At 41.8% G+C, this 21,452-nt stretch overlaps 1 protein-coding gene across 6 annotated transcripts in view; it reads left to right on the forward strand.

Annotated features, from left to right (window-relative positions):
• ZNF516 (zinc finger protein 516) overlaps positions 1 to 21,452 on the forward strand; it is a 100,408-nt gene that overhangs the window by 75,959 nt on the left and 2,997 nt on the right. For 3 of the 6 annotated variants that reach the window (XM_030265888.4, XM_030265889.4, XM_072924459.1), the window contains exons 3-4: positions 7,599 to 9,068; positions 13,933 to 14,037. In XM_030265888.4, the coding sequence (XP_030121748.4) occupies positions 7,599 to 9,068; positions 13,933 to 14,037 (1,575 nt within the window). Of the gene's footprint in view, positions 1 to 7,598; positions 9,069 to 13,932; positions 14,038 to 14,943; positions 15,012 to 19,887; positions 19,934 to 21,452 lie in introns of all 6 variants that reach the window. The other 3 variants (XM_030265890.4, XM_030265891.4, XM_030265892.4) reach the window with 2 other exon arrangements.

A 21,452-nucleotide genomic window follows, 5' to 3' on the forward strand; every position in this document is an offset into this window, starting at 1 on the left:
CTAGGGAATACCTTGTAGAGAGGGGTCTTTTGTGTGCTGTACTGTTACTGTTCTCAGCCTCAGATTTCACTCATCTTAAAAGGTTAAGTTTCAAATGTAAGCAGCTAAAATTTTTGTGCTTTTTCCCACTCATTTTGGTGACATTTCAGATTCTTTCTGAAATGCAAAACCAGTGCAGTATCTCTGATGTTAATAACACTAATAATCTAAAATAATTCTGAAATCTCAACATGTGCAGTCCAGAACTGAACAAACTTTATTAAGTCTGATGGTCAGGTATTCATGTTTTTTGCTGTCTGGATTGTAAGAGCTCTATGGATTTTTTTTCATAAGCGGCAGGTGTCCTGCTGGACAATGCAACAGGGCTCTTCAGCTGTTTGGAAGGACGATGCATCTGACAGCGAGGCTAAAAAGTCAGCTAAAGTGGGAAATTGCGGAGGGTGAAGTTAGGGAAATGAAGGAAAAAGGACTTTGAAATAAATCAGTACATTGTTATTGCAGGAATGCAGGGAAGCCTTAAAAAAAAAAAAAAGGAAAATTAGCTGAAAAACAGCATGATCATAAAAAAATTTAATTAAAGAAACCAACCATTAGTCATATAATCATTGTGGCAACAGCAGTAGTACTATTTGGGAAATAAATGGTGTAAAAATGTTAAATTTTGTTACTCTAGGATGCCTGTTGTGCTTTAGGAATATTACTCTTCAATTTAGAACTCCCACTAACATCATGCTGCTGCTGATCACTTCTTCCTCTCCCTCTTATTGGAAGCACAAAAAGCAAAAATCACAGATTGAGATGAGCAATTTACTGGAAACAGAAATGAGATAAAAAACCAAACAGAAATAATATTAATAATAAGAGATATAAGACAAAGATATTATTTACACTGGAGAAAAAAAACCCAAAAAAAACCCAGAAACCAGTAGCAAACAAATACAACACTTGTCTTGTCTCCAGGTTTCTCCCTTGTCCTAAGTAGTGAGAGTGTCCCTTTCCCCTCCACCCAGCAATGACCTGAAGTGGTACTGAATAATGAATAACACTGGGGTCCTGGCCATGCCCCTCCCAGTTTTTGCAAACAATTAACTCTGTCCCGGCCAAAACCAGGACACTGCCTAAAAAAATGTTAAAATTTTTTCATCAGATAATTATTTTTCCACACCTAATCTGCTTTTAAGATCATGGGTTTTCATAGTCATCATCCTTCCCCAATAAGTACTTGATAGAAAGTAAAGAGTTCCCATCAGGATGCTTTGCTTGAAATTATTGGCTTTGAGTTTAAAAAGTTGGTGGGAAATAATTTTAGGAACTATTAAAATTTAGATGTAGAAAAGGAGAATGGGGAGACAGTGCAAACTGTACCAAAGAGCTGCTGCTTCTGGTTGGTAAGCCCTTGGCCTGGGCTTACCTTATTTGCTAAGGATGTATAGGGTTGCTAGAAATGTATAGCAACTGATTTTGTGGAACTGTAAAACTAACTCCCCAACAACTAGTCACAACAAAAATAAGATTAAAAAATACTCTAATAAGAAAAAAAACCAGTGCAGTATAAACCAGAAGCATCTTGCTCATGACCAGATGAAGGCAGGACTTCTCAAGGCACCTGGGACTTGCTTTCCATGTGCTCCTGGGCTGTGGTGTGGGACAGCATTACTCTTTCCCCCCTTGTGTAGCTGAAGGGAAACCTCTGTAGGACAGGGTGTGCTGTCTGACAAACCATCTGCATCAACCAGCATCAAGAGCTATGCTGGGTTTCTGCCCTGTTAAAAATCTCAAACCTCAGCCAAAACCACTCACCATCAATTTAAAATTTGTTGGAGAGAAAGCAGGGATATTAGTTGATTGTGTGCTTTCTACCCTCGGTATCATCTTCGCTGCTAACCTACCCCCTCCTGTGGTGCTGAATGCTCAGTCTAGTCATTGATCTTTCTCTGAATTGTTGGGGAGCTTGTGTAGGAGCCCCTCAAAACATCTAATAACGTGTAAAGCAAGAGGAGCTTTGCAGATGAGAAGCTGTATCCCCAGTCAAAACAGCATAATTTTATCTTCCCAGTATCTCATTATGCCATGTGGCCTTGTGCTGTAAGAAAGCCTAAGAGGGTTTGTAGGAGTTGTCTCTCATCTCATGCCCACGTTGCCACCATATGGGGTCCTCTGAGTGGCAAAACTGGATCAGAAAGCAGGGAAAGAGGTGGGCAGCATGTGGAGTATAAAAACTTGACCCACAGGCTGCTAGAACAAGAGACATGGCTCTGCTAAGACAAATCCTTCTCTGGAAAACAGATACTGGGTCTCTGAACAGCTGAGTTAGGCTCAGACGATAAACCTGCTGCTAAGAAGTGTCATGGGCTCACTGTTGAATGCTCCAAGAGTTCTTTCTTAAGCTGTGTCTGGAATTAATATAAAAGGAAAGCTAGTTTTTTGGCATATGTCTGTGAAGCAGTTACAGTGTGTGGATACTGGCTAATGCGGGGTTTTGCTTTGCTGTGCTGATAGAGCAGAGGGGAGGAGTAGCTCATGCATTTCTGTCTCCCTGTGAAAAAGATACGTGTTGATAGTCCATGTTTTTGGCCATGCAGGTTTTACAGTCCAAGTGGTGTTTCACCTCTTCCCTTGACATTTATTCCTCAGGCTGCAAATACGTATTATTTTTTTATTATTATTACTATTTCTGTTAATCATGAGTTTTACTGCATGCAAGTGTATCTGATTGTTGTTGAGAGACTCCAGTGCTCAGGATGACATAATTCTTCTGGAGCTGGAACTCCTGGGGAGGCTTCAGATGTTGGCCTGTCACCCTTCTGTCTTCCCTCAGCCATGTGGGGAAGCACTTTGTCTTTGTTTTCTTGGGGCGGGGGGGTTATTTTTCTGTAGCAGTTCTCTGAACTCCTTCTGACTTACCTGTATTTGCAGATCTGCACAGATATTCTAGGGGCATTGACTGTTTCTGTTGAACCTTCCTTTCACAGAATAAAAGATCTGAATTTTCTGTGGCAAAACTGCTTTTTGCCTTTTTTCCCCTGCTGGGTCCCATTGTATTATGCTTACAGTGGGCTTTTGCATAGTTCCATTATTATGATGTGTATATATTTATATAGATTTTTAAAATGTATGTTTTTTATATATTTTCTGTATTCAAAACCCAGTGTGACCAGAATGGCCATTGTGTCTTCTTCAGAGGGATAGTTTTATTTTTGTTTTTATAATGTGTGTTTTTATCTCTAAAAGCTAAGCTGAAGAACTTCATCTAGTACATTCATATTTAACTTGCTGTCCATTGTAACATCAGTTATTTTCAACACTGCTTCTTCCCAGATTTTGCCTTCCTACTGCATGGATTTTTTTGGATCATTTCCCTTCACTTGTCTTAGCCTGCTTTTCTTCCCCAGAGTGAATCTCATTTGATTATTTTCAGACTGCATTTCTATTCTCACTGAGTCCCTGTGCATTATTTCCTTGTCCCCATTATTTTTGCAGCTCCTCCAAATGTGATATTTCCTGGAGATTTAACTTTAGCATGCTGTCTAGAATCTCTTCTGGAACATTAAAGAAAATACTAAGTGAAATAGGACCTAATACAGGTCTTTGCAATATTGCACCTTCTTCCCTTGTTATCCTTTGCTTTTATCATGATTTATTTGCAGTCGGTTTTCAAATCAAGCCACAGTATTCATCTCAAAGTGCAAATCACTATCAAATGTTTACTGAAAATCAAACAGACCACATCTGGTCCTTTTCCTTAGACTCCTAGTGCTGTAACACTAGCCAGAAAAGGGGCCAATTTCTAGCCAGTTCTGCTCTTCTGAATAGAAATCACGATTTCATTGTCCTCAGCCTTGTAGCCTGGTTTACTTTATAGGAAGCCTCATGAATTAAAACAGCTGTGCAGCCCATTCTGAAATTCTGTTTTGTGGAGAAACAGTGCGGGAAGAAAACAAGTGGAGTTCAAGCATGTGAGGGGGAGAAAGAGAGAAGAGAGATGTATGCATGTGGGGAGAAGGGGAGTTGCTTTTATCTGTGTGTGTGAGTAACTGGGTAATGGCATTAGGCGTATTTCTGAGGAACTGCACAAATCCGTGAATATTCTTGTGTTTCTAGACCATGGTTTTCATATAGTTAAGTGTTTTGCAATCTCCTGCTCTGCTTTCCCTGTGGCCTGTGATGCTGTTGATACTTGAAGCTGCAGTGAATCTGGTGGTGGCATCAGCAGCCACCTCTTAGCCTTGGAAAACTCCTCTGTTTTAGCTGTTGCCCAGGTGTCTGTGATACAGAAAAACTGTAACACTTCTCCTGTGATAAAAGGACCTTTCTCACTCTAAAGTACAACAGATAAAAACAGCTGTTTGGGGTAAAAAAATAAAGGAGTTGAGACAAAATATAAGGAGATTATGAAGACTGTAGGATAAAAGGGAAAGCATGTTTAGCCAAGAACTCTTTCAATGAGGAGTATGAATTATAGTCCCTGGAGATCAAGCAGAAGGCATCTCATTCATGGCTTTTTGCTTTGACCTGGCCATAATAAAATTTCAAAAGTTTCTAGTGACAGTAATGCCTGCACTGGACTGGTTAGAGCAATATATTATACCAGTGATTTAAAAGGATTATTAGTACCCCTTTTCAGCTGGGGCAAGTAGCTGGGAGCAGGCAGAAATAAATTTAATCTATTTTTCTAAAAAGACTTTTCCTATATTTTTGAGTGCGCTTACCATCTTTTCCTGCTCTTGCCTGCATCCCCTCTTCACCTGGCTTTTGTTACGTGCTCACTGCCCAGCTTGGACCACCTGCCATGATGGGAAGGATGGCACGAGGCAGTCTGGGTGTTGAGATCTGTAGGCAGGATGGAACTAGGGAAGAGCATTGGCTGTGCTTTGTACTGAGAAGGAAGTCTGAGTTGGCCTGCAGGTGGAAATTTTTTCTGTCCAAATCTTGGGAAGTAGGGTACAGATGTGGGTTTTTTTGTTTGTTGGGTTTTTGTTTGTTTGTTCATTTGTTATTGTTGTTTTTGTTTTGTTTGTCTCTTTTTTAAAGTACCGCTTAAAAAAACCCAGCACAAATACTATTGAGCCTCCTGATCTAAGCTCTAAAACTATTCCTAGTATGTTCATTAGTGGTCTTGTGAGGCATCAGAGGAACTGAATCTAGCAAGACACTATGAAGAGGTGTTAGAAGCTTATGTTGGTGTTTTGTAATAGCCATAAAAATTTTCATCTAATGCACTGACAGCGCTGGGGCAACTGCAGGCCTATATAGACCTCAAAAATGTCCTCATCATTTTCCTGCTGTGTTACATTTTCCACCTGAAAAAAATCCCTTTTTCATAGGTCGATGCTCTAGGAAACAGCGTAAAAAGGTCTGCATCCACCTCAAAATTTGCAGTCCCAGGCTTTATGGAGGGCACATGGGACTGTGGGCTGTCTCTGCTTTCTCCTCCTCCTCCCCTCCCCAGGTACTGACCTAAACTGAACAGTCCAGACCTAAAGACCAAGCCCAGATCTGAGATGTGCCACCTCTCAAAGTCTGACCTTGTCCTCCTTGCTGAAACAGCTTGGTACATAGATTTTGACCAAGAAAGTATGCAGGAATGACTGCGGTACGTGGAGCAACCTGGGAGTTGCAGATGCCATACTGCTGATGCCCCCCTTCACCATAGCTGCAGAGGTGGACCAAGAGCATTCCAGCTGCGTAGTCCCTGGAATGGGGCTGGCAGTGGTCTCCCACCTCCCTCCTCTGCCCAGTACAGCCAGCAGGTCGGTTCTCTCTCCACTGAGTACTGCTGCAACCAAAGGATTTGTTTTTGCTTTGCTTTATTATTTACTACAATGATCAAAGCAGCCACTCCTTGTGATCATAAAGAGAAGCCTTAAAATCTTATTTAAGAGCACGAGTATTTTGGGCTTTGACAGATATGCTTTGAAAACAACACAGATGTGCAGTGTCAGATTTCACTGCTGCATGCAGTGTCTTTGTTTCAAACTGTACATTTGGCTAATAGTGCTGGGCATGTGCTTTCCCAAAACCTTGTCGCCTGCAACACGGGAAAAACAAGTTCCTGGGTTGTAGGGTTTTTTTTCCCCCTGAATATACCCCCTTGGAGGGTTTGAAAGGAAAATAATCTTAGCAGAGTGAGCATTCAGCCCTGCGAGGCTGCAAGCCTATGGGTTATTTTTAACCTAATTACCTCGAATTAAGCAAAAGCTTAAGAATGTTTTTTGCTTGAATTGAAGGTGAGGCTAAGTAGACTTCATGTGCAGAGCAGCTTCAGCCAACAGCGTGGCTCTTCCATTGCAGAATAATGCCCATGGCAGTGCCCTTCGCTAACAAATGGTGCTCGCTTTTCTGAAGGGCTGGCTTCTCTGAGCTGATGTGAGAGGATATGCAGCTCTAGAGCAGTTCACTCCTTTCCCCTTCTCACCCCTCCTACGGATGCGGTGATCACTTCAGCCTTGGTGACGTTTTAGATGGAGCACGGTCTCCTTACACTTGCCTGGCAGTGGCTCATTAACTGCGTGTTAATTGAAACTGAAAGTTTGTCAGATGATTCAATTCAGTTACATGCTAAATGAATTCAGTGCGGTAAGCATTACTGCTGTGATGAAAATCTCAGTGGAATTGATCTGTGAACTGATTTAAAGGGATTCATTGGCTTCATCAGTGGCGCTCAGAGGTCAGCATCAGGAGAGCAGGCAGATGTAGCCACACTCCCAGCAAAACAATTCCTACTCTTCTCTTTCACCCTAAACAGTTTTAATTACTGGCCAGTATGCTCCCTTTCCAGGACATATGTTAGGTGGATACATTTACTCTGGAGAGCTGAGAAGTGAAAAAGGAAATGAGGAAAATTAAAAGTGTGTTTTGAATTCTGTAATCTAAATGTCTGAAATGTTGGATTCTTATCTTCTATGGATTGAGCAGTCACAAAGTTTTCCTAAAGTTTGACTCAAACATAAACGTATGTTATAAAGAAAAAAAAATTAAAGTAACCAGAAGAAAAATATCTGCTTTAAACTAAAGGACAGAAAATTCAAAATTTACATCCTCTATAACTCATCTTTTATACTTGGCCACTGCAAAAGTCTCCCTTAAGTGGGCAATTTATTCTATATGCTATACCTGCTTATATGGTTGGTTTCCGTGCGAGGCCAATTTTTATTGCTGAGTTATAAACCCTTTGAAAATAGGGGCTTGTAATGGAAGTGCTGACAGACCTTTAACTAGGTCAGTTTTATCTGGCTCCATTATCTTTACTTTTGTAAAAGCATTAAATGGTTGCAGATTTGTTTATTTTTGTCGCAGTCCCAGAATTTTAGCATGGGTATGTTATTGAATTGTTTTTTCTTCAAAATGTCATGAACACATGGTAGTAGAGAGTTTATCCAGACTACGCAGTCATCTTTAAAAGTAAATTGAACTGTTGTGTCTTATTTCAAGATTTTCTTGCTCACGCAGTACATTTGGTCTGTAGCACATCATTACCATAGTAATACCAAAGTTTCCTTTTTTTCCTGCTGTCCTCTTCTAATCTTGAATTCTTCCTTGTCTTTTGGGCTCCTTTCTGTGTAAAATGACAACTATGTTTTTTTGTTTTTCCCATTCAGATGGAAAGCCATACCACTGCAACTTCCCCAAAGAGGAAACCCCAATGATAACATCTCAGTTGGATGAACTCCCAAAGCTGGGAGGCCACAACGCCAGAGATAATGAGGCCAGGGAATCTAAACCAGAGATTCCTGCTCTGGTGTCAGCACTGGAGAGTGTCATCAAGGAACCCTTTTCAAAATACCAAAGTGCTGTGGACATAAAGAGGCCAGTATTCCATCACAGCCAAGGGCTTCCTTGCTCCAGTCACATTGCTAGCTTTGCTTCGGGTATGGGCCAGACATCTTCAGACATGGTCATGGACTTGAAAACGTCACTTGAAGTGCAGGCCAGTCGTGCTAGAGAAAATTTGCTAGACTTGCACAGGGAGCATCCTCTGATAGAAAAAGGTGCTGAAGTTCTAGAGGTAGCTCCACTCGATTTGAGTGAAAAATCAACAAGGGATAATTCATGCAATAAATATCTGAATACATCCTTGCAGGCTGCTTTAATTGTCTACCCGTGTCCTTTCTGCAGTCACAAAACCTACTACCCTGAAGTCCTATGGATGCACAAAAGAATTTTGCACAAAATCAGCTGTAACTCGATGGTACCCCCGTGGGTTCAACAAAATGGATTCAAGAGTATTAAAACTAACCTGGTTTTTCTGGCGAGGAGTGGGCGCACTGGCCCTCCTCCTGTTCTCGGTGGTAAGGAATGCCAGCCTTTGCCCATTGCCAGATTTACACGTACTCAAGTGCCAAGTGCGTTGCCAGGTTCCAAACCCAGCTCCCTTTCCGTCGGGATGGCTGCAAAGTCCGGGAGTACTCATCCATCAAAGGACAGTCACGCACTGGGTCACTGTGGTTCACGTGTGTCAGGTCTGGATGGGTACAGACAGCCCAAGTTAAACCACTCCCAGGAGCAATACAGCATAGCAGCACAACAAAAAAGCAAATACGAAGCAAATTCCAAACTTCCACAAATGGGAAGCTACGGCAGAAGCGTCACACCTACTCAAACAGTGATATCCAGGCCTGGCACGCAGCCCACCAACAGTAAGCAAGTGGAAAAGTACGTGGTTCCCCAGGGAAGTACTGGTTTTGCCTCTCCAGGTAAGCACTGTGCATCCGACTCCATGAAGGCCAAATGCAACCCCCCGCTGCAGTACCATCCTCTGTGTAAGAGTGAGCAGCACCCTAAACATGAAGAGCCGTCAGTGCCTCAGAGGGAGCCTCATGTGAAGGCTGCAAATGAGATGAGGACATTGGCAAACTGCACAGCAGTAGCACGAGCCAGTCCAGTGCTGCAGCCTCAGCCTGGTGCCGTGGGAGTTCCTCCGGCTTTACACTCCAGCAGACAGGATCTGGGACCAGATGGGCATGAGAAACATTTGGACATTTTAAATATCTTTAAAACATACATTCCAAAGGACCTTGCTTCACTGTACCAAACCTGTGGTGCCAACAGCCCTGTCCTAGATCACCCAGGTAAGATTCTGACAAGTTCTTCTATTGCTGAGGACGTAGCTTGTTTGTTCCTTTTTTGTTCAGACCCATGACATGCTGTTTCCCAGTTTTTTTCTTCTCTGCCTTTAACAGTTAGGATTACAAGTTCACTGTTTTTATCATTGCTGGATAGGCTTGAATAGGTTTGTTTACTGCTCTCTTAACATTGCAGTATCCCCCCTTGTGCACTATGTGACATTTCTGTCGCAGGTTAAATGTATCTGGTTCCACCTGGAGTACTGCTGTTCCTTTGTCCTCTTGTTTCAAGCAGGCTAGAGTTACACAGATGTGCTGTCACAGGAAGATCCCCCTGATATGCTGGTGCTGGCACACATCATCATCTTTTTGCTTCAGGCAAAATAAACATCCTCTGGGGCTTATCTGTGATGTTACTTTGGAGGTTTTGTTCAATTTTGTCTGCAAACAAGTCTTCCAACAACACAGAGGGATAATCGCTTGTCAGTGTCCCTTGTCTTTCTTGACAAAAGTCTTAAGATCTTCCTTGTCCATATCAAAGGCTACTAGGTATTTTTCAAATGAGGCTTTTGATCTGTTTGTATGCTTATCATTAAAAAGAGGCAGAGCTGAACATGTGCCTGCTAATGCATGTAAGCAGAAAAATCAGTTGTGCAAATGGCCAGTTTAAAAGTTTGGGGACTCAAAAAGTTCAACAGCCGTATAAATAAAAATACACCTACATATTTGCATTTGGAACTATACTTCTGATGATCTGCCAGAATTAGTTTGTTTCCTGGACACTGAAAATCACACAGATTGTTTACACACGAGATGTGTGTGTGTCTGTAGGGGGGAAGAATTGGAGCCATAGTCTCACCTCTTACCACTTGTAAACTGTGCTGTTTTTTATACCCTTCCTCTCATTGTAGAAGTTGTGCAAATCAGCTCCTCATGAAAAGAGCACACATTCCGGGCTGGTGTTCCAGTGTCCTTGCCTGACATAACACGCTCTGTTTTGTCAAAGGCATGTGTGAAATGGAGCTTTTGCATGTGGTACAAAATCCAGGACACTTGGAAGCTGGTAGTGTTAAGGACAGCTGTGGTCTAGTGCCCAGGTGTGTGCAAGTTGAGGCAAGGAAGGAGCCCAGAGTGTTGAGTCAGGTCTTGGTGGAAGGGCCTTTTGGAGGAGACAGGAAGGCAGAATCTGTCTGACATTGTCCATGAGTGAGTTGTACCTTTCAGCCACCTCCATTGTCAGTTCTGCTTAGTCACCTCAAAGGTGGTGCTGCGTAGGGGCCTTTTATTTTTTGAGCAGATCATTTCTCAGGAGCTTAGGGCCTGCTGGGTGATTGTAACCAACATCAGGCTCCTGGGTTTTGTTAAGGAAGCAGAGGAAGACATTCTTAGTTTCTGAAACTACAGTTTCAGCATTCCTTAAGAATTTTTTGTCCAGTTGGCTTTGCTTTCGCCATCCCAGTGGATTGTTGTTTAAAGTTTCTCCCTGCCCACTTCCTGCTCTAAGTACCAGTTAATTGTTCCACCCCCAACTTGGGGTACCTTCACGTGGGTGCCCTCATTGATGTAATTTAATAGTACATTATGTCAGCCTGCTCAGAGAAATCTTACTGATCCAGTGAGCTCCTAGCCATGTTAGGAGGGATAAGAGAAAAACAGTAAAAGCTAGGAAATAGAAGATGACTTAGTGAAGGCAAGAACCAGAAAATTCATGATGACTTTCGGAACAAAGTAAAATAGGGGCAGGGTTTCTAAAGAGGTCTCTATTTACCTGCTTTTTAAAAGAGGAATTTTATTGCCAAAATGCTTTTGCTGGGCAATGAATTCTAGAGACACTTTAACTGGAAGTTATTTAGTGCCCATCTCTGCTTTGAAACCTCTTCTTTCATTCCAAGTGTTTTACAGCAATCAAGTTTTCAGAATTTGAAACCTCTTTTTTTTAATGTAGCTTGTCTTTGTTTTATATACAACTTCCAGGTTGCTGATGTTTCTCCAAACCAATTGGTATGACGGCTGTTTTTCATAGCACTCAAATAAAAAGCTGCTTCAGGCAAAAGAAATGAGATCCTACCAACTGCAAACAGAGGAGGGTAATTGAACTTCATCTGAAATAACATATGGCTCTAGATAGGCTGAGTCCTCTGAGTCAGTATGCATCATCCCATTTAGCTTTAATACTGTAATGTGAATATGGCAATTATGACATAAAGGACATCCAAAAATCTGGATTATGTATACTATTTGTCATGTTTTTTTCCCTCAGTTGAATATTCCCAATAGACTTTCCTTGGGGTTTTTTTGTATATGATGTCATCTTGGATCGCACTAGAGTATTTTAGTGTGTGGTAGTACAGTGTTCAACTTCCTTTTGCGTGGCTGCATTTGTTTTTGGGATCATTTCTTTGATGTTTGTGTTTGTTCCAGTGTGTCCTTGGGAGAGAGTTGTTTTCGGTACTGTCGTGATGTAGCTGCAAACATGAAGCTTGCTGTGCTAGGCTAGTTTTGTTTCACACTTCCCAGTCTTTTGAAATGCCTGTAGAGAGTCTTACTGTTATATTTTATAGAGGTTATTTATTTTATTCATGCCATTTATATATTGGGAAAGGGTGGGTTATGGCAGCAGATGCACTCTTACTTCAGGGCTCCTTTGAGACCAGATTTGAGCATGGACTTCACAGGAATTCCCATTCACACAGTGGTGTTCCTTTACCTGAATTTTGGAACACCTGTGGTTGTCCACCCCCTTTTGTTCACCTAAAGGATAACCTGAGTGATGACTCACAGGGGTATTGCCTTGTGCAGTATGCCCATGGCTCAAAGCTCTGAACTATCAAAAGCCTTCTGGTGCTACCTGGGAAATCCAACGATGGCAAATACACCTGGAAGCAATCAATTTTTTCCACCTGCTTTTTGAGTAACTTCCTTAAAGTGAGTGCTAGGGAGGGGTTAGGTGAAAGTCTTAACCCACTCATCCTTGGTGTTTGAACATGGGTTTACAAACAGCATCTTCAGCCTTCCCTCGTGGGTGGGAGAGGTGCTTCCATGAAGGCTGGTGGAGCAGGTTGGTGACGGCTGCAGAGATAATTGTATTCCCCTTCAACAGAAGGAAACATGGGTTACAGAGGGTTTCAATGTCTTTCCAGAGGTGTCAGAGCCATGACCTGAGGAACCCAGCTCTCCTGGGCCTCACAAAGCTACTCTGCCAGTCCCTGCCTGTCCAGCAGTCAGCGTGGCACTCCTGCAAAGGCCACAGCTGGTTCCTCCACACACTTTCCTCAGCTTTGCTTTCCAGCTTGCAGCTACAGTTCTGGGCAGTGAGGGGACAAATGCTCACAACAGCTCAGAAATCCTGCTTTAATATTGACTGCCTTACAAGGCAAGCCATCCTGTTACAGTTCAGTAAGGTTCTCATTGGTATTTAGAACACTTATGTGATATTTAAAAATTTATTTTGTTAGGGTTTTTTTTCCCTCTAGGTTTTGTTTGTTTGTTTATTTGTTTGGGTTTTTTTGTGTGTGCACCTTCTCTGAGTATTTCCCCAAAACATGTTCTTGTATTTGATGGTCAGAAACTTAATTTTGTGAGTATTCAGATGCATTATGCAGACTGTGCTGCCATCTGCAGGAGGTGCTATTATAAAGGAAGAAAACAATCTGTGAGTGGGGTATTTTTTTGGAATTTTTTTTGCAGCAAGACATTTCTTTGTAGTATATGGTCTGGTGAAAACCATCTCAGGATGCTTGGCATCATACCAGCAGAGTAAATGGCAGCTGTCTTCTTCTCCATTCATTTTCTTCAGATGCAGCATCCGTATTTTGGACGTATTTTGTGGCATCCTGCAGTTGATTTTTCAGTTGTGTGGAGGTTTTATGTTGCTACTTTTTTGGTCACAATTTTATTCTTTTTAAATGCTGTAACTGGGGAGAGGGGGGGAATATGAAAGAAAAGCTGAAACTTCACTTCTGTTGACATCCCTCTCAGGATTTCTTTAAAAGCCAAAGTATTCCAGTGGCAAATGGAAACATCAACTCTTTTCTTCCAAAGAGGGTGTTTTACCAAAATAGAAAAGATGATGTTCAAACATTTTTTTTAAATAATAAAGCCCAATAAAAGTCAAATGTGTCTTTTTTGATCAGCAGCAAAAAGACAAAGACCAGCCCTTTAAGTCAGATGCTGTAAACTGACCTTTGGAGAAAAAGGAGAGGTTTGAGCGGTTTTCCACAAATGCTAATGGCCTAGAAAACATGTTTACCCAGGGCTGGGGGAAGGCTGCTGTGCTGCTACCAGCTCAAAATGTCCGGAATGACACTTTCATTCACGGATGTCTTTCGTCTGTGCCTCAGAGGTCCAGGGTCAGAGCAGCACCGGCAGGCAGGTAGGCAGGGGCGAAAGGTTTGATCAGTCTGCGATGGCTCCACTCGCTCTGCATTTGTCTCTGAGGTATTGCAGCCTGGGGGGGACAGTCGGGCTCTGGTCCTACTCACTTCCTATTATCCATGTGACTTGTCTCCGCCACGCTGGAGTCACTTTGATTTGCCTGATGTACTGCTTGACAAAGCTGGGTGATGGCTGAGAAGTGGATCCAGCTGCTCTGAAAAGCGCACACCTGACATGCCAGTCCTGGTGCGGGCACATCATGGGGAGCATTTTTTAATTCAATGTAATTTATGCATTCTTGCAGTCCTGTGTGTGCCTGGCCTGTCAGCCAGTGCCTAGATGAAGGCTGACAGTTGTCATCCAGGGCCTGAAGGTAGCCTCACATAATGACACATTAGACATACTAATGATGTTTTCTTCTGGCATAATGTTTTCTTCTCAACTTTCCTCTCTCCTCTCCCCCACCACGCACCCCCCCCTTCTCTCCTGACTACAGGGATGCTCAGGACACAAACACGCCAAGGAGACTGTGTCTGCAGAGAATGTGGAAAATGCTTTACCCAACCCAGCCACCTCAGGACTCATCAGAGGTCCCATGCAGGTATCTTTTCACACTCACTCTTACTTTCTCCCTTTCCCACTTGCCTGTTTCAGATTCACCTAACAAAATGCCAAGAATTACATTTCACGTACTGTGTTAACCTAAGTAATTCGAGAACCTAAATCTAATAGACAGGTTTTTTATTTTTATTACTATTGCTCTTGTTCTCCAAATATTGCTTACCTGATCCCTGCCCGAACTCCATAAAATTCCAATGCATTTAAGATAAGTCTGTTTGCAAATGTTTTATTTTAATTAGAGAGTAGAGTACTCAGAAATGAATATGCTAATGAATTCTGTTGCCACCAGCACAAATTGAAATCAAAGTACCCCTTTCAGCACAACATAAGGCTTTGTTTTGCCTCATCGTTGCTGTTGACAGGAACATTTTTGTGGGAAACGAGATTTTCCCTCAGACTGGTCAGCCCTAAAATGGGAAATCCCTGCCAGCCTTTTTTAACCTGACACAGTCTGTGGTTGAAGCAGGAAGACGCTGAAGCCACCAGTGTAGTGAGCCCTCTTGAGCATTGCAGGAGACAGGGAGAGTAGCAGGTTGCTCCTCAAAAGTGTGAATGATGCATACATAAGCCAGTCTGATGCAAAATGACAGAAGCCAAATGGTAAGTAATGCAAGAAGAGGGTCCCTTTACACATACACTGATAAATAATGTTGTCAGTGATTGCTTTCTTCAGCGCTGAAGTCTGAATTAAAAAGGGCAGTGGCCCTAGGCTGCCATTAGCACACTCTCTTACAGTAAGTGTTACGGTAAATTGGTATTTTCCGGCCACAGGCTAGTAGCTGGTGTCTTTTTTTGAACGTGGTTAATCTGTAATGGTCTCAAATAATGTACACACACTAACGAAGCTTGAATGTTCATCTGTTAACAAGCCCCCTTGTTCCCACAGTGGTATTTGAGTCTAATGGACTCCGAGGTACTGAAGTTCACACCACCTCCGCAGATGCCCCAAAACAAGTATGTTTTACAATTAATTGGGTGTTTGGTTTTTAATGTGGTATCTGGGAAAAAATTGCACAGTGATACTCATCACTAAAGCACTGACTGTTCTATAAGGTGTATAAATAATAATGGTATTGCTTAATTTTTCGCTCTTAAATTTTTAAAGCATTTTATCAGAATCTGATATATAGAGAGTCAGTTAATTGTAAGGCAGGTAGTTAGTGTTTAAATAAACATGATACTGGCTTACTGGGGACTAGGTGGGATGGGTAACTCTGTAATGTGCTCTGACGTGTAATAGAGAGATAGTACATGAAGAACTCTTGGAAATTTACTTTTACAATTAACACATTTTCTGCTGCAACAAGACAACTAACGTTTAGTCTGTATTTTTCTGAGGAGTATTTGCACCCTGATACCCAGTATCTGACTTAGAAAAGTTCTCATCCACCAGTTTCCATGGACTCTGTTAGTGCGCTTTCCTGTTTATTGTATACAGTTTCCTGTCTTAACAAACACTTTTCAAAGCTCTGAATTATACATGACAAAGCTGTTACATAGAAAATCATTAAACTGAATTTGTTTAGTGTATCTTACATCGCTGGAGAATAGTGTCACAGCCTGGACCTTCCCATTCCATTTGCAGCTTGGCAGGTTTGTTTCAGAGCAAGCACACCCTCTCATGGGTACTTCTCTTCCATTGTGAAACTGCCTCTAGCATCACTTATTTTTCCTTTCATCCTCCTTCTTAGTTTAATTTTCACCATAGCAGCCCCTGTTCTCCTGTCTCTTACTAAATAAACTGTTGCAGATGTTTTTAACCATGCTTAGAGATTGCATCTTCATGCTACTCCCAACATGAAGACATTTAGGAATTGGTTTCTACTTGCTCAGTAAACATTCTCACTAGGCACCACTACGCTGCCTAGTTCATATGCTGCACCCTTCATGAAGACTCTTGGCACCTTCTCTTGTGCCCTTGCATCTTTCTTGCCCGAAGGCTGCATGAAGAGCCCAGCCTCTGTCACAGGAGTGTCTGAATTGACACCAACCTGTAAGAGGGTACAACAATTCTCATAAAGTTTCCTAGATGGCAAAGCACATCGGTTGTTGTTGTGAGCAATGTTTGCTGTACTTTTGTGGGACAGTAGCTGCAAAGTTACGTTGCAGTGTCCCCCTTACACGGCTTATCTGATGAAATTATGCAAGGACACATCTGTGAGTAACAGAGACAGATGCATACAGTCAGTGTAACAGAATGAAACACTGCAGCTCTCTGCTAACTTGCTCAGCTACTCTTCGATTTTCATCAGTTTAGTAACATAGATTAATAAACCTAAACATCTTTTAAAACGCTCTTGCATCTATTCATGCTCATGTTTTCTCTCATGTGTAGTTGAGCTCACATTCTGGAGGAATCTGGGCTTTCTTCTAGAGGACAATATGAGGTCAAAGTTGGAAATACATTTCCAAAAAATTCTGGACTGACTGTATATATCCAAAAAGAAATATGGCAGCTCAGACCAGATCTGGACTCTTTTTGTAATTTGGGTTATATTACTGCACAATAAGTTGACTCATAATCTCATCTTTGTAAACTATTGTCATGCCATAATTTACTGACTGGCTTCTTCCATAGCAAAGGTAGCTTGCTCTGTCTATCTGCCAGTCTGCCTCGAAGCATTTGATTAAATTACAGCATCTCTCAGTACAGCAGAGCACTTGAATAAGGGTTAGCTTCTTGAATGGCTTCATCTCGTGCCAGTCAGTATTTCTGCCACAGAAGATGTGGTGTGATCACTCCTGCAGGAGATCGTTCCCTTTCTTTTGTCTTGTTTGCTCCTCAGTACCAACCTTTGTCTCAATTTGTCAACGTCTGTGTCGGGGGGGATTATTCAGTGTCTGCTGTTTCGCTGGCTCTCGTTGCAGGCAGGCATTGTGCCGCCTCAGAAGACTCCACCTGCACAGTCCCTGGGCGTTACAGAGGGAATACTCTCATTTCCACAGCTGTAGGGGCCTTTAGAAGCGCAGAAATGAGCTCTCAGTGAGAACGGTGCCTGCAGCATTCTGTTAACATTACCATTTCCCACTTAGACATTGTCACTCCATGTCTTCATTTCATTTCTTAATTGGGGACAGATCTATTCATGAGAGTTTAGGGTGTAAAGTCAGTTCAAGTTACAGAAGTGCCGTGCATATGCTCCGAGCAAGAAACAATAGTTACCTATACGGTGGTTTGAGAAGGGAAGAGGTTTTTGTTTTTTTTTTTGATGTCAAGTGGAAATGATTCACTTTACATAATGTTTTCACCTCACAGGTAAAATAGCTTCCCCTGAGTAGTCTGCTAAAGAGTAAAAATATTAGCATTAGTATTTCACAGTTCCGCCATTCCCTTCTCTAGTCAGCCAGATCATCTCTTAAGGTTTAGGAAACAATGTTAGGTAGGGCTTTTAAAATCCCCCAGCATTGTAGCTTACAGCAGTGCTACATTGAATAGCAGTTTTATCACAGAATAATTCTAATTCTGCATGTTAAAAATAGGGTCTACAGCCAGGCGTTTTCAAAAATGAGCTAGCTAAACCTATATTTAGGTGTCTAAATAAGAACCCTATTTTAGGGTAGTGAACCACCAATAGGAGGTGCAGGTGTTCAGCATCTGTGAAAAGGAGGTTACCTATAGGAGTGTGTAAAAAAGATCAGACACACAGTTTTGTTACTATTAGCACTGGGCTGTGTTTCATGCTTTGTTATCAGCACCAGTGAAATATAAATAAAATGTAGGAAATAAGATGTTCATTCATAACATTACTTATGGTGGTTTCTTATTTCTACCTGAATGCTTTTAAAAAAACCACAACAGAATGACATTTTAACTTAAATTAAATTCCCATGAACTTTGGAATATTTCCTACTCTTCTTTCTGTAAAGGACAAAAAATTCTCATTACATACCCCAAGTCAATACAATCTGTGCTAAGTCATGTAGATTCTCTTGAAAAGCTGCCATATTAAACATATTGAATATTCTGAATATTTTTATAAATGCTAAATATCCCAGTATATACATAATGAAACTTGCTTATCTACAATGAATATGTATCTTAATTTGGAATACTCTTAAGCAACAGCCAGAGACATGATTCAGCAGGCATGAATTCGAGGAGTACAATCCAATTGCACATACATGGCAAGACAAAAGCTGGCTCCCCTTCAGAAGGGGCCCTGCAACCACGTGTGTGTCTCTCAAAGCAAGGCTCTCCTAAAGCGTGGGGTCATTCCAGAGGCACTGCCTGATGCTGCAGCCAGAAGCCCAATTCCCAGTGGTACAGGAGTCAGTCTGGAGCCTGCTTTTTCACCGTGTGACAGCAGTAGTGGCAGTTTCTAACGTGTACGCCGTGCGTTTTAACTCCTTCTGTGTTTTTAAAGCTGTATAAAAACCTGGCCTGCTTTAGGAATGTAGTTTATGCTCTATCAATAGTGTCAATCAATACACTCTAAAAATTTTAAGGGACAAGAAATTGGGTTTTCAAAAGGCATGATTTCCTGGTTAGCAATGAGGGAGAGCTCTCTCTAATAGAGTGTATATGTATATGAACCATATTTGCAGCACTGGAGCCAGAGACACCAAGTTCTCCATCTTCTGTGTGACTGAAACAAGTTAAGTCTCCAAAACTCCAACCTTTGTTCTCTCCAGAAAAACAATCTTTTATTTACAGAAAATCAATTAGAAGCTGCAGCCCATGGAAAAAACCCAAACTGTTGGTATGCTGAATTCTCTGGCTGAAGCTTGCCCCATGCCAGAAGGCAGTAATATTGGCCTGTTTTGTGAAAAAGCTCTTGGGCCTCATTCACTGAAATGACAGGTGTGCAGTAGGTCCTGTGCCTACTATGTGACAAGGGTACTGTGTGACCCCTCATTGAGTGGTCCATAAATCTTTATTTTCTCCACTATAAATATTTAAAAATATTTCTTGCAGCATTCAATACTTGAAATCACATAAATGTGAATAGCCTAAACTTGGAGGATAGAAATATTGGAAAGAGCCATCAAGAAAACACTATATACATGTCTATATATGTGTTGTAAAGGAGCTTGGGGGGAAAGCTGGGGACATCTGTTACCTGTAATGTTTTTATAGTCCAGCAATACTATGGCTCTGCTTGTCCTAAAGCAACTTTACAGAGAAGGGGAGGAGACAAAGAAACATAACACAGATTAAAAAGTGATTTAAACTGTTGGTTTCTGAGTTTGGCTGGTTTGGGTTTTCTTGCGCTCAGAATTCTAGTACTGTCTGTTAGAAGTCCTATTTATGACATTTGTTCATATGAAATGTCTTGCCCCAGTTCCTTCCAGAGTTTGTTCCAAAGATCATGATTAATAGTTCAGTCCTCATTATTGCAAATGTTATTTTTAAATAGTTATTCTGAGAACAAGAATTCCATTAATCAAAATAATAGATAATGAACAAATAAGTGGCAACCTAATTTGTCTCGTTCATACATATGGAGATTATAATGCAAACAATCAAGGAACCATGGAGGCTGCTGTACTGGCATCTGAGTAATATGCATGTTCTGTACGTCTGTTACTTTATGAGCATTAGAGACAGGATTAGGAGCTGTAGTTCTTGTCCCAACACTTGTCCCTTGCTAGCAAACTGCAGTGGTATCTGTGCTCCTTGCAGTTTACTTCAATGTCATGCAATGACCTGTCTCCATCTTATTAACATGCACACAAACTGGGTTTTTCCTGTTAACTGGGGAAAAGCCCTAGAAGTTGCTGTGAGAGCAGCTTTTGGCATGGAAGCTGTAGGTTTCACGTAAAAATCTGCTGCTTTTCACTGAAAGTGAGGAAAGCCTACTTTTTGAAAGGGAAAGCATTTTTATTTCAGGAAGAATTCAATCAGCTGGTTCAAAATGTGACCATACCATGGGACGGTGTGAGTACAGGGGGGTGAGCCCCTGGGTGGGTTTTGGCACACGTGAAGCTCAGGTCCTGTTCGCCAGTGAAACTGGGAGCACAGCTGTGCCTGAGAGGGGCTCAGCCACCCAGCACCTCCACCCCCCTGTGCCATCCTTGCAGCTATGGGGAAGATGGATTGTTCTTTTCCTGCATCCCTTGTGCTGTGTGGTCCATGACATGCAGGGCATGCCTTCACCACCTTGCAGACCGTCCATCCCAAAAGAGCGCTCCTAATTACACCCCTTTTTTCACTTTCTTCCCAGGGAAAGTGGGGCAAGGTGCCTGCCATCCCCTCCCTTCCCCTTCCCTCCTTCCTTCCCAGCCCCACGGAGCTCTGCTGTGCTCCCCCGTGTACGTGGAGCCGGTTCGATATGAGGCGTTCCAGTGATGGATGCCTCCTCCTGGAATTGTGGCTGTGTCTCTCAGGCATGATGCAGCCACACAAAAATGTAAAGCATCTTTCTTCGTTTACTGCGGGAAATTCAGCATCCAACTAAGGAAGTTTTATCACATCTCTCATTCAGTTACTGTTTCCTACATTTCAAATATACTGCAGTCTGTACAGCAGCTTTTTTTTTCTTTAATTTTGTTGCAAATCTTTCCGACTTAAAACGAAACTTTGACTGGTAAATGTCATGAATCTCGGGCCAGGTTTAATTAGGAATTTTCTAAATCTATTAACAAAAGAGATGCACTTAATACATTATGTCAACCAGAGCTGGGCTTTCTTTAGCTATTTCGAGGGCTGCCATAGGCACAGCTTGAAACTTGCTTGGATTTTACATGGGTGCTGTATTTTATGTTGCATTAATTTAAAATGGTCTGTTTCACTTCATCAAGACTTTAGCTTAAGGATAATGCATTTATGTAAGATTAATCTTGCCATGTTGTTTTAGGATCAGGATTGTAAACTGCATTGTTCCGACAGTGATGTTCTAAATGTCATTTTAAAGCTTTTCTTGAGAGCTGCAGGCTCCCACTTATTCATGATGTTATCTTTAATTTCACTTGATTTTAGAATATCCTTGCTATTTTTTTTCAACGTGGTAATTATTCATGAAAATTGTCTAAGAAAATAAAAGGAAGATGACAAGGGGGGAAAAAAAGCCGCCTTAGCATTTGACAGACCTGCACAAGAATTCAGTTTTTCTTCATTTAGCTGCCTCTGTGATCTCAAACTTCAGCCTTTTGAAAACACTGATCTAGTTGTGAATCCCTTTTGGCTAGCACATACTTTCCACTTCTTGGACGTCTTTGCTTTCCCTTCATGTTTTCAGCCTTCTCTGACCTGCTCCACCAGATCCTGTTATTATAGTTCTGGTCCATCCCAGACTTTCTGTGGGCCTGACATGCTTTGCTCTTGGTGGATATGCTTAAAAAAAAAAACAAACCCAAAATGTTCTCACGTGGTGGTCAAGATGAATGTGCATGATGCTAATAAAGGGTAATGAATGCCGGTAGAACTTGCTGGAGGGTCATGCCTGGGAGCAGGGG

This window comes from Taeniopygia guttata, chromosome 2 (genome assembly GCF_048771995.1).
Source record: "Taeniopygia guttata chromosome 2, bTaeGut7.mat, whole genome shotgun sequence".
Taxonomy (NCBI): domain Eukaryota; kingdom Metazoa; phylum Chordata; class Aves; order Passeriformes; family Estrildidae; genus Taeniopygia; species Taeniopygia guttata.